Below are 13,517 nucleotides of genomic sequence, written 5' to 3' on the forward strand. Positions count from 1 at the left end.
ATAGCAATATAGCAGTAGACTTATATACCGCTTCATAGGCCTTTCAGGCCTCTCTAAGCGGTTTACAGAGAGTCAGCATATTGCCCCCAACAATCTGGGTCCTCATTTTACCCACCTCGGAAGGATGGAAGGCTGAGTCAACCCTGAGCCGGTGAGATTTGAACCGCTGAACTGCTGATCTAGCAGTAGCCTGCAGTGCTGCATTTAACCACTGCGCCACCTTGGCTCTTAAAGAAAGAACTGAAAGATGAAGAAGGAAGATGCAGGAGCCATGAAAGTCCCATCTGCAGAGTCTCGCTGCTTTTGTCATCTCAAAAGTCTTGAGGCTCTGGGCTTCGGAGCAGATTGGCTACCAGCTCAAGGTTGGCTGGCTGCCTGCTGTCTGGGGAAAGGCTCCAGCTCTCTGCCCAAGCTTCATTGCAGCAGTGGGATTACTTGGTGCTACTGCAGCTCAGACTGAGAAAAAGCTCTGATCGTGTGGTGCTTCTCTTCAACTTGCACCGAGGCACCAGCAATCTTTGCTGCTGCAAATAAAGCTTAAGCAGCGAGCTGGTGTAGGGCTTCTTTCTAGTCACGGACATGGAGTTTGGGTGATTGATAACTTGCTTTTATTACTTAATTTTAAAGTGTAGCGCTATTTATGTTTATCTGCCTTTTTCATTTTTCAATTAAATATTTACCCAATTGCATTTTAATCTGGGACAAGCCCCATTCAGAATGTAATGTACTGTTTATGGAAAATTGCACTTCCATATTAAGGTGATCATAGTCCGATATCATTCCAAAGGAAGTACCGGTACTTTGGACCTTGTATAAAAAACCTTTCTGCTATTGATTAAAGCAGCTGAGTCTTTTTTCAAACATTTGCATAAATGTGGAAAAGGTTACTGTGACTTTAAGTCCATTAATGCAATTCTTAAATACAGCAGCATTTGTTTTTTGCAAGTCTGTACTTGAAAAAGTGATTAAAGAAAGGTTCTTGCTATTCTTTTTTTCTGTCCCAAATAATACTTAGTTGCTTTGGGGAGATGGGAATCATGGTATACAGCAGTGTTTCTCAACCTTGGCAGTTTGAAGATGTGTGGACTTCAACTCCTAGAATTCCCCAGCCAGCGTTGCTGGCTGGGGAATTCTGGGAGTTGAAGTCCACACATCTTCAAACTGCCAAGGTTGAGAAACACTGGTATACAGTATTTCACTGATGGTGAACCTTTTGGGCACCAAGTACCCAAACCGAAACACGGGTGTGCGCACACCGGAGCATCAGAAACCCAAAGAACAGCTGGCTGGCATGTTCATGCGCCTGGCCAGCTGGTATTCAGGTTTCCAGCGCTCCAGCGCACGCGAACACCAACTGGCCAGTAATCAGAAGAGCAGTTGGCGACAGCGCACGTGCCCACAGAGAGGGCTATGTGTGCTACCTCTGGCACACGTGCCATAGATTTGCCATCATGGCAGTGTTTTCATTAACACTAGGTAGCTCCAGGTTGTTAATCTCATTTTTTTTCTTTTTTTCACTTCAGGATTTACAGATTATCAGCACTGATGAGAGCCAGGTGTTTATAGCTATTCAGGAATGGTATCAGATTGACACATATAACCTCTACCAGTCTGACCCGCAAGGCGTTTCCTATTCCATTGCATTAGAAAATGTCAGGAGTACCAAGCAACCTGAGGAGAATGTTTTAATAGATATTTTGGAGGTAAATGTCTTTTTGAAAAACCTACAATTTTACTAACTATAGTAACATTTCTTTAGCCTCTTTGACTTTTGGTTTAAAGATTTTTGTACTGGTTTTCCTGTTTTCTTAAAATGGAATATTCCTATCAATATAACTACATCTTATTTGAGTACAGGTAGTCCTCAGTTTAAGGATGAGTTTAGTTCCTGTTGTCTATTAAATTGAATTTTACATTTCATTGTATGTGAAAGGTGGAACAATGTTATTGTATTATACTGTATTAAGTAGTATAGTCTAATAAACTATTATATAATTCCCTTGAATTTTGCCTCGGTAGGCTCTTTTCTTAATTATGGAACATCCTAAAACTGGCTTTTTTTAATCCACGGACTTGTTGTATTAGAGGTAGTACTATAAATAAATAAAAAATGTATATATATTAAAAATAAAAGGGAAAAAAGGTATTCCTCTTTATTTTTATGTATATTTTTGACAACTGAGGCTGCACAACTATTAATTAACTGCCTTTCTGTGACATATTCAATCTACAAATTTTATTAGTATATACATATATCTGTCCACATATATAATTAAATCACATTTATGGGGCAAAATGCATGTCAGATATATAGTGTACACACTGTTAATCTAGACCAGAGGTGTCAAACACAATGCCTGCTGGCCGGATCCAGCCTGTGTGGTGCTTAAATCCGGCCCGCAGGGGCTGCCTGAAAATATCAAAAGACTGGCCTGCAGTGCCTCTGTTGGCCAAAATGTGCCATGTGTGCCTGCTTTGGCCTGTTTTTGGCCTCCCAAGCTTCCTGCAGCACTCTGCCGGCCAAAAACGGGCTGTGCGGAGGCCTTGCAGGGCCTCTGCAAGGCTCCCACTCCCCCCCCCCCCCACTGGCCTGTGGAGGAGACCTACAATGCTCATCTGGTCCTCTAAGAAATCCAGTTTGACACCGCTGGTCTAGACATATGTAGCCCATTAATTATTACAAATAATGAATTGCCTATTTGCCTTTCAAAAAGATGTGTGCCGTCACATATTAAGGGGCCTTCAGTTGTATTTTAACACATAGGTAGAGAACTTTTGAAGAGATAACTTCCCTCTTTCTTTGGCCCTGTAATGGAATGGGTGGATAACCTTGGGGGAATGAGCAGAAGAAGTGCTGCTTAAGAAACAATCAGACAAGACAGGCAGAAATGGCTTAACAGGCAGAGAAACTTAGGAAGGACTCTCCGCTAATTGATCAAGCAGTTAAAATGAGTGGCTTTTGTACCTTCACAGTTGCCAGAGTCTGCTAATGTAGCATTACAATGAAGCACAATTGACTCATCTAGTCATCTTTCCTGTCACATTTACCTGGAATGATTGACATACCATCTATCCTGTCTCAGCCATGCGCTATCTTAGAGTGACCAAGAATATTTGTCTGAAAGAGTCGTCTTTTCCTTTATGTATAAGCTGTTGGAACAAGAAGATGTTTTACCTCCACAGGGAATTGGTTTGGTTTATGACAGGATTGTTGTATGTGGTCAGTCAGATGACTAAACCTACACATCCATGTATCTTAAAGGGATTAGTTCTTAACATGAAATCTCAACAATATTTATAGGATAAGGGTTTAATACTGCATAAATAGAAGAATACCTAAACCTATGTGACTAAAAATATTAACCACCTACCTAATTACTATGTTTGACTAGAACATTTCAATCTCTTCAATAACCAAAAGTTGAACACCTCCAATTGATTTTTTTAAAAATCTTTCTGTTGGGAAGAGAAAATGTTATCTCTCAATGATCTGCTGTTACATACTACAACATAATTTACTTACATAGCAATTAGCAGTATAAAATGGGGTACAATGGATGCTCAACATAACTTCATGGTAATTTACCCAAACAAGGAAAATAGATTTCTGGTTTAGAAAGATGTGTTTTTTTTTATTCTGGTTGGGAAGAGCTGTGACTTTCATGTGATGAACAATCACATGAAAATGAATTTCAAAAGATTTTATCTAGATCAGTGTTCCCTCAATCAGCAGTATATATATATCATTAAATAGTTCTTTATAAGAATACTGAGACAGAGAATTCCTTGAAGTGTAGAATTAGAGCAGCCCCTGAAAGGCTGTGGCTTAGGAGTCAAAACATAACTAAAGAAACAATTGCTCTCTTTGTTTGGGTGTATTTGGAAGGGGGAAGGGGGATTTACTGGAAGATTGTTCCCATAACAGCAAAATCTGCTTCAGCTCCAGTTAGTTTGTTTTTGCCTTGATCAAGATCCTCATTTTTGAGAGTAGTTATATTTCAAGCTATTGACATGCTCACTTTTCTACCAGTAGCAAATGAAGCTTAATATATTGTGTATATATTTGATGGTTGTTTATTAATTGGCTATATTTTATATTTATAATAATAGGTTAAAGGTGTCAAAGGAGTGTTTTTGGCTAATCAGAAAATAAATGGAAAAGTTACCACTCTGATAACATTTAATAAAGGCCGTAACTGGGATTATCTAATGCCCCCATCTACTGATATGAATGGTAAACCAACTGACTGCAAACCAGTGAGTATTTCCCCCTGCTCTTAAAATAGCAACAAAAAACCTGTTTATTTAATAAAGACATTAAAAATATGTTGACCATGAGAAAAGCAGATTGACTATGGAATGATTTGATGAAGTAGATAGAATATAATTTGAACTATTATTATGCTCTGCTATTTTTGGTTTTCTATCAATAAAAGAATCTGTACATTACAATAAGAAGGACACACTTTAGACTTCAACAGCTGAAAGTTATATTTCCGAAGTGATTTACAAACATGACTTTGCTTCATTTTCCTGAATGCTTTGGGTAAATCTCTATTGATGTCTAAACTACTCTAGATATAACATCTGCTTTATCATTTTGTTTTTCCTTAAAAAAAACATTTCTCTTTTGCTGTAGAGCAGTGGTGGGATTCAAATAATTTAACAGCCGGTTCTCTGCCCAATGACCAGCTGGGTAGGTATGGACCAGTGGTCATGTGACCATGTGGGCGTAGCCAACTCAAAGTCACTCACGTCAATGGGCGCTTTGCTTTAGCTGTTACAATGTAATAAGGGTTAACCAGAAAGGCAGTTTCTGAAAGCAGGGCAATAAAGATTAGGCTAGAAACAACACCAGAATGTTTCCTTCCTGCCTTCCTTATAGGATTAGCCCTGTAAAAATGGAAAAAACCAAAAGGAGATTTATTCCAACAACCGGTTCTCCCAACTGCTTAGAAAGTTACCAACTGGTTCTCCCGAATAGGTGCGAACCGGTTGAATCCCACCACTGCTGTAGAGACTTCATAGTTACTCCAACATTTGCAGTGGTTTTGCATGGCTTTAGTAAGATGTGTTTTCTATGAATGTGGGGATAAAGGATATAGAATAAATCTATGCTTTAATGCATTGGTCAAACTAAATTCTGATTTTTCTAGTATTTCATAAGTAAATAGTATATATTAATGCTCTCCTACGAAACAATACTTTGCAGACCTCATTTAGCAGTCAATTAGGTCAGTATTCAACTTGTTTCCTGAACATCCTCATTATTTTAGATGTGGAAGCTTTTTGCATTCAATATTATTTTGGACATTAACTTTGGGGTTTCATCTTATAAACCTTAATTAAGTTTTATATCTATAAATGATTCAAAACCTCACTATGACCAATACTGAGATAAATGGAAATGGATTACAGTACTGATTCAAATCCATACTTAATCTTTGAGTCCTTTAGATAACTGAAAGCCAATCACTGCTCCTGAGTCCAATTTACAGGATTTTAATTATAATAAAATGTGCTGTAGTTCCCTAAAGAAAGAAGGGACACAAATGTGATAACAAACAACAATTTTAGTCTCTAAAAGTCTGTAGAGATTCTCAGTCACCCAGGTCATGGTAGTCCCAAAGGTGCTTTTTCAGGAGGCAACTGGACTTGAACCTAGACAATGAAAGTTCCAAAGGTGTTTTTTCAAGAGGCAACTGGACTTTCTTGTTTTTTCCTTGAAGACGTTTTGCTTCTCATCCAAGAAGCTTCTTCAGCTCTGACAGGATAGTGGGGAATGGAAGGATTTATATTCCTTGCAGACAGCTGGTCATTTCCATCCTCTTAGAGGGTCATTGAAGCACTTGGAGGTTTATCTGTGCCCTCAGGGACACCTGAGTAATACTCCTGGTTCCTGTAGTCTGCAATTTTTGCTCTGGAAATCCATTCCCATTCCCACACCAATCAAAGGGTGCTCATCCCAAATTGTACAGCTATGTCTGTAGAGATTCTCAATCATCCACATCATGGTAGTTCCAAAAATGCTTTTTCAGGAGGCAAGTTTTAGCTATATGGTTTGGGATGAACGCACTTTGAATGGTGTGGGAGCAGGAATGGATTTCCAGAGAAGGAAAAATGGATTTCCTTCCATTTCCCAGTATCCTGTCAATGCTGAAGAAGCTTCTTGGATGAGAAGCAAAACATCTTCAAAGAAAAAACAAGAAAGTCCTATTGCCTTTTGAAAAAACACCTTTGGAACTTTCATTGTCTAGGTTTAAGTAATCAGTTGGGGCTACAATAGCAATTTAAGCAACATGTGTTCAACAATGTTATCATGGAATTGTGAGTTTTCTAGCATTTGTAAGAGAGAAACTAAGGAAAAGCAATTGACCTCAACATATTTTGGATGGAGAGCATGTAGAGATTATGCAATCTAAAACATTGATTTAGTATAATGGAAACTTAGCTTTAAGTCAACACGTAACCCTGAAGTGCACCAAATAACTTTAGGTAACGGTGCTTTTCCAGCCCAAGTTAAATCACAGGACTGGTTGATAAAATGAAGAGTAAACTGCATTTGCAAAGTCTCCAAAAAGATGGGAAATACAATAATACAATGAAACCTTCTGCAGTGAATTTCAGATCAATGGATGACATTTGGGGGAACAATTGATCATTTAAATAAAAAGTTTCACATGAGGAAGAGGAGGAGAAATTGAGTAGTAATTTTATGTAGGTAATTTCAGTATAAACAACAATATTAAGTAACAGTGATGAATTAACTTAATCATTTTTTCTTAGGGCTATAATAGGTGCTCCCAAATATGTTTCTGAAGTAATCCTGAAGCTGGAAGCAGGCTTGCCAAGCATTAAAGCTCGGGCATGGTCCAGAATATTAACAGTTATCTCAGAAGATGATTTCCATTGTTGTTAATGTTATTATCCAGTATGGATTGTAGGAATAAAAACAGTTGGTAATAAGTTTGCAAACAAAAGGTTATTACTTATGTTTCACACCTTAATATAAAAACCAACTGGGACTTGAAGATGCCATGCAGATGATTAATGAAAGGATAACCAATATGAAACATTGGAAAATTAGAAAGCATAGAAATGGTGATCACATGAATGTGCACCAGTTGCACCTGAATAGCACGTGATCACAGGATGCTGCAACAATTATAAATGCAAGGATTGGTTACAAAACTTTTTTTTTAATACAATCATAAGTTTAAATGGTTGCTTAAAGGGACATTCAGTAAGTAAGAACTACCTGTATGCATTGCATTAAGATGTCATACAGTATTTTTACATACTGATGATGTTTAGGTAATCCTCGAGGTATGACAAGCCATTTAATGAACATTAATAATTAGAACATATGACCCCTTATGACAGCTAAGTATGATGGTTTCAGTGGGCCTGCAATTTTTCACCCTTATGATCCACCACAAGGTCACTGCAGCCCAGTGACGTGCGGTGAGGTTTATGGCCAGTGAGGCAAGTGGGCAAAAGCCGCCCTATCTCTGCCGCCCTATGTCTGCCAGCGCCAAAGCCCCGGTGCGGCTTTCCGAAAGCCCCGCCAAAGCCCTGCCGCTGCGTCTGCCATAGAGCGGGACACGTCCCATTCTGTGACGGGCGCAGTGGCATGGCTTTAAAAAATAAAAAATAAAGTGCCAGCCTGCACGCCAGCAGAGACGGGTAAAACACACACACACACACACACACACACACACACACACATTACTTATAATAATACAAATTACAATTACTTACAAATTACAATAATTTTGAATTCCTCCCCCCTCCCTCCCACCCACATACCTTTTCCAGCTGTTTCACAGAGGATTTCAACTCTCCTCTTGTCTGCCATGATAAAAATGTAAAAAATGTAAAAAGAAAAAGACAAGAGCTGCTGAAATAAGGCTGGGTTAGCTGCTGCCAGAGCCTCCAATGGATGACTCTGCTTAACTGTTTTAAAAAAGCCTCTAAAAAAAGTGTCCTCTACAGGAGGAGGCGAGAGAACCACGTGCCTCATCTACATAAGGAATTTTTCACCTTTAAACCCTTGCTTAACTCTGCTCAAGTCTATTTTTAGTCTATTTTTCTGATCATAAAAATAGACTAAATGAGGCACGTGGTTCTCTCGCCTCCTCCTGTAGAGGGCACTTTTTTAGAGGCTTTTTTAAACAGTTAAGCACTAAGCAGAGTCATCCACTGTGACTCTGGCAGCAACTAGCTCAGCCTTTTTCCTTTTAATTTTTCTTTTCTTTTCATGACAGTGGTGAGGCCCTGCCTCCCCTGACTGCACGTCACTGCTGCAGCCCCCTCCCACCTCTTTCCCCCCACCCCATCCTGCTGGAACCCTGCAGAACTTGGGCCTCCTCCCCACATGCCCATCATGCCCTACACTTACCTTCTGACGTTTTCCAGAGCTTATGTTGTACAAGGAGGGCAGGCCATGTGTCCTGAGACTGTGTTGCAGTGACCAAAATGTGGCCACCATTTTGTTCTGCTTGTTTCTAGGCAGGAACAAAATGGCAGCTACCAGAGAAATTGCTTCATTTTGCTGCCTTAGAGAGATCTAGTGCCACAGAAGCTTCTGCAGCATTGTGCAGACCTTGTTAAGATAGCAGAACAAAGTCGATTGTCCCTGGGCTGTGTGGCAGCAACCTGAATGTGGCCACCATTTTGTCCCACCAGTTTGTGGCAGGGGACAAAATGGCACCTTCCAGACAAGCTGCTTCATTCTGCTGCCTTAGAGAGATTGCAGAGTGCTGCAGAATCTATACAGAGCTTGTTAAGGCAACAAAATGAAGCAGAAGCAACCCAAATGGGGCTGCCATTTTGTGGGAGGAACAAAAGAGGGACCACTTTTGGAACTATGCCATGCAGCCATGCAAAGAAGAGAGTCACCCCAGCATTCAGAAAGGCCTTGGTGTCCTTCAGAAGGAAAAGAAGGAGAAGGGTGTTTTGCCTGGGAGGACCTAGTGGGAATAGGGAAAGGCCTGTTGAGACCCAAGGCCTGAGAAGTGGAGCATCTCAAGGATGGGGGGTTGGATTGAGAGGGCTAGGACAGGAGGCCTGAGTCTATACTAGGCCTCCTATGGCCTCCCCCACCCAGGAGGTATCCCACACTCTGCTTAATAACCCACATGCTCATTTTACATTTCATTGGGGAGAGTAATGGGGGGTTGTTCGGTGACATGTTTCACCTAATGATTGCTGGGATGAGACCATAAGGGGCAGGCTTCATTACAGGCATATCTGGAGGACTACCTATACCCTGTGGTAATCTTTTCTGCGGGTGCAATGGTGAAAATTTCAATATAATGCCATTATTACATTCATAGTAACAATAAATTGTCAACACGTCCCTGGTGATTGGAAAGGCCCAACAGAGACTTCATTTCAGGTGGAACAACGGCTGATGACCTCTTTCTATCGGTCCACCATAGAAAGTGTCCTCACATATTGCATTATAGTATGGTATGCTGGTTTAACAGCTGTGGACAGGAAGGCACTACAGAGAGTGATCAATTCGGCACAAGAAACCATTGGTTGCCCTCTAACACCACTGGATGACATCGCCAGGTCTCGCTGCTTTAGCAGAGTAAGGAAGATACTCAGAGATGATTCACACACTGGCTAAGTTTCTCTTTGCACTTCTACCATCGGGCAGAAGGCATCAAAGTATAGCCAGCCGAACAAACAGGTTTAAAGATAGTTTCTATCCTTGGACTGTCAGACTTTTAAATACAACCACAATCACTCCATGCACACGTGGAAACGTATGACCAGTTTTTTTCTTTTTCTTTCTTTTTTCGTTTCCGCTATAATTTTGCACCAGTGAGGCTAAAACCTATTTCATTGTATATATTTTGTACAATGACAATAAAGACTATACTACTACTATATTACTACTATTCTGTTAAATCTTGGTGTGGCTGTTTCAGAAATTAAAGATATTCCACTTTTTCTGCTAAAAACAGTGCTTTTTCATTGTTACTTTATAGCCTGATTGCCATCTTCATCTTCATCTGCGCTGGCCAGATAATCCATATGTGTCAGGGATGGTTCATACTAAGGATACAGCACCAGGACTCATAATGGGGGCAGGTAAAAAAAAAAGAGATAACTTAATATTTTGCTTTTGTTGATTTTCAGTCAGAAAGATACATAATAATGCAACTTTGTCTCAAATTGTCTATCTCTAATACAGTGGTGGGTTTCAAAAATTGTTCGAACCTACTCTGTGGGTGTGGCCTCCTTTGTGGGAGTGGCTTGCCGCCCATGTGACCAGATGGGAGTGGCTTGCCGCCCATGTGACTGGATATGAAGATGCCAACGACACTTGTCAGAACCACCTTAAATTACCTCACACAAAGCACTGGCATGCATAAGAATATGATGTAGACTTGTTTTTTAAAAGGCATCTTTGGTTTGCGTTAAAACAACTTTAACACACGCAATGTTCTGATTGCATCACAAACGCAGTAGTCATCCTTACCTTTCACAGAGGCACTGAGTTTTATAAATATGAGCATGATAGTCAGTGGTAGGTTTCCAAAATTTTTGGAACCTCTTCTGTAGGTATGGCCTGCTTTCCGGGTCCACTGGTGGAACCTCTTCTAACCGGTTCGGTAGATTTGACGAACTGGTTCTACCGAATAGGTGCGAACTGGTAGGAACCCACCTCTGCTCTAATAGTCATTGTTTCAGTTCCATCCCATCTGCTTGTTTCTGTTGTGTACAAAATTAAACCCACAAAAGGAAATAACCGACAAGAGTTTTTCCCTCTTTTTTGTCTTTACATTTTTTTATAGATATTGCTATAATAGACCATAATATTATTTCTGACCTGTGTGGGAAATGCAGTGAGAGCTATAATATAATAGCTAGAAAGGGAATATTTGAGGAAGCCAATTAGTGGCATCTGAAATACTGTATTTCCCTCTCTTTCTTAGGTAATATGTTCAGGCCGTTGCCTTCTGAAAGATCTCTAGCAAAGTCAGAGGGCTCTTTAACACTTTATGAAGCTTCTTGACTTTCCCCTTTTATTTAAGAGCTGAAAGGACAAAGTATAATTCCAATTGCATAGAAGTTAAATTGAGGATAAGGAGGAGGGTGTTATTTAAGATGGAAATTGAACTGAGTAAAGAAAAAATAGGTGACCAAAATTGGCAATAATAGCCTGAAACATTCTCTGTTATATTTCACAGCTACAGGTAATCCTATTTAATGACCACTTGTTCAATAACTACCGTATTTTTGGAGTATAAGATGCACCTCCAAAAAGGGTGAAAATCTTGGTGCATCATATACTTCGAATGTAGTGCCGCCCACCTGGTCCATGCGTCAGATTTTCGGGTGGTTCCAATCGGCGGGGATCCTCACTTCCATATGGAGTCTGATTCCCGAAGCAGCCCAGGGAATTGCATTGAAAGGCTGTTGAAGGCCCCCTCAGTAGCCGCCAAGTGCTTGCTGCCCCTCTGACACCCGCTGAGCCTCCTCCCACCGCAGATGCGCCTTCTCTTTTCTCCTGGCCAGATCCGCCACCTGAAACATGAGGATTGTGGAGGAAAGAACTTTCAGGTGGCAGTGTCTTCCGCACGCACCGTTTTTGAAATCGGGAAGAGGGTCCGCCACCTGAAAATGCTTTCCTCCACGATCCTCACAGGTGTCAAGGGCTTGGCGCCTCCTGAGGGGGTTAAGCCTTCTCCGCTCGCAACATCTTTACCCTGAGGGCATCGCTGGCAGCCGCTTCCCACAGCTCAGGAGGAATGCACACTCCTCACTGCTGCTGCTCGGCCTAAAAACACTTTCCTCCACGATCCTCATGTTTCAGGCCGAGCAGCATTAACAGGAAGAGCATGAGAGTGGAGCTGCTCTTTTTTACATGGGGCAGAAGGCTTCAAATCAATTCCTTAATTCTGGAAGTAGTTGCATGGCAGGTCTAAAATAGAAGCTGCCTTTGGGATTCTCTTTTTCCCAGAATGTAGAAGGATTTTTTCAGCAATAAGGGTGGATGGAGAATGGCCTTCGTAGAAGTAACTGCAGTAAGCATTTGCAATGTAAAATAGTAATTTTACTATTATTATACTTTTATTCTCAGGAAATCTGGGTGCCCAGCTTGTGGAATACAAGGAAGAAATGTATATAACATCTGACTGTGGCAAAACATGGAGACAGGTATTGAAATGTTGTGATGGGTTTGTTAATTTTACATCTTTTTATATTTATTTATTTATTTATTTTTGTTTATTAATAAAGGTAAGAATAAATAAAAAAATTACACACTCTCACAACCCATAAATATGTTCTGATTCGGTGAAAAGAACATATATAGAAAATAAGCTTTTTAATGAATCATTCAAGCTGTGTGACTCCTAATATGACCAAGCTATTCATTATCAATAGGTGGGGCTTTAATGATAGTCCAAATCAACCCTAAAGAGAGGAAGAATGTGTGAATTATTGTTTATTAGCAATCATCTTGTCACAATGCTGTGCCCAGTAGAATATGTAGTATACATCAACAACTAGATTAAGGATATGATATATTTTATTACTACTGGGATTTTTTCTTGAAGGCTTGATGACATAATCACTTTTAAACATTTAGTTAATTGCAGTCTGGGTCTAAGCATATTTACACAAAATTAATTCCTTTTGCATTTAATAAATATGCGTAGGACTATAACCTTGGGAAAACATAGTGAGCCATTATTTTTTAATTATGGTATAATGTTTATTTCTTGAATGATATTTTAAATGAATGTATTCTCATATTATTATTCTCACTTGGGATACTTATGTCATATTATCTTTCACCTTTACATACTTTCCTATCATCTGTGCTTTGTCTTTTACTATTTTGATGACCCAAAATACAGGTAGTCCTCGACTTACAATCACAATTGAGCCCAAAATTTATGTTACTAAGCGAGAAATTTGTTCAGTGAGCTTTGCCCTATTTACGACTTTTCTTGTCACATTTATTAACTGAATCACTGCAGTTGTTAAATTAGTGACATCATTGTTAAGTGAATCGTGCTTCCCAATTGACTTTGCTTGTCAGAAGGTCACAAAAAGAGATCACATGACCCATGACACTGCAACCATCATAAATGTTGTCAGTTGTCAAACATCAGAATATAAATCACATGACCATGGGGATGTTGCAGTGGTCATAAGTATTAAAAATGGCCATAAGTCACTTTTTTCCATGCTGTTCAGTGGTGGGTTTCAAAAATTGTTCGAACCTACTCCGTGGGTGTGGCCTCCTTTGTGGGAGTGGCTTGCCGCCCATGTGACCGGATATGAAGATGCCGACAACACTTGTCAGAACCACCTTAAATTACCTCACACACAGCACTGGCATGCATAAGAATATGATGTAGACTTGTTTTTTAAAAGGCATCTTTGGTTTGCATTAAAACAACTTCAACACACGCAATGTTTTGATTGCACCACAAACGCAGTAATCATCCCTACCTTTCACAAAGGCACTGAGTTTTATAAATATGAGC

At 39.9% G+C, this 13,517-nt stretch overlaps 1 protein-coding gene across 2 annotated transcripts in view; it reads left to right on the top strand.

Moving 5' to 3' along the window:
• SORCS2 (sortilin related VPS10 domain containing receptor 2) overlaps window positions 1-13,517 on the top strand; it is a 122,327-nt gene that overhangs the window by 67,665 nt on the left and 41,145 nt on the right. For both annotated transcript variants that reach the window (XM_087721882.1, XM_087721881.1), the window contains exons 9-12: window positions 1,524-1,703; window positions 4,111-4,257; window positions 10,002-10,104; window positions 12,101-12,177. In XM_087721882.1, coding sequence (XP_087578008.1) covers window positions 1,524-1,703; window positions 4,111-4,257; window positions 10,002-10,104; window positions 12,101-12,177 — 507 coding nt within the window. The remainder of the gene's footprint in view (window positions 1-1,523; window positions 1,704-4,110; window positions 4,258-10,001; window positions 10,105-12,100; window positions 12,178-13,517) is intronic.

Source organism: Thamnophis sirtalis, unplaced genomic scaffold, assembly GCF_051295495.1.
Source record: "Thamnophis sirtalis isolate CommonGarterSnake01/CBP01778 unplaced genomic scaffold, rThaSir2_p1.2 scaffold_8, whole genome shotgun sequence".
Classification (NCBI taxonomy): Eukaryota; Metazoa; Chordata; class Lepidosauria; order Squamata; family Natricidae; genus Thamnophis; species Thamnophis sirtalis.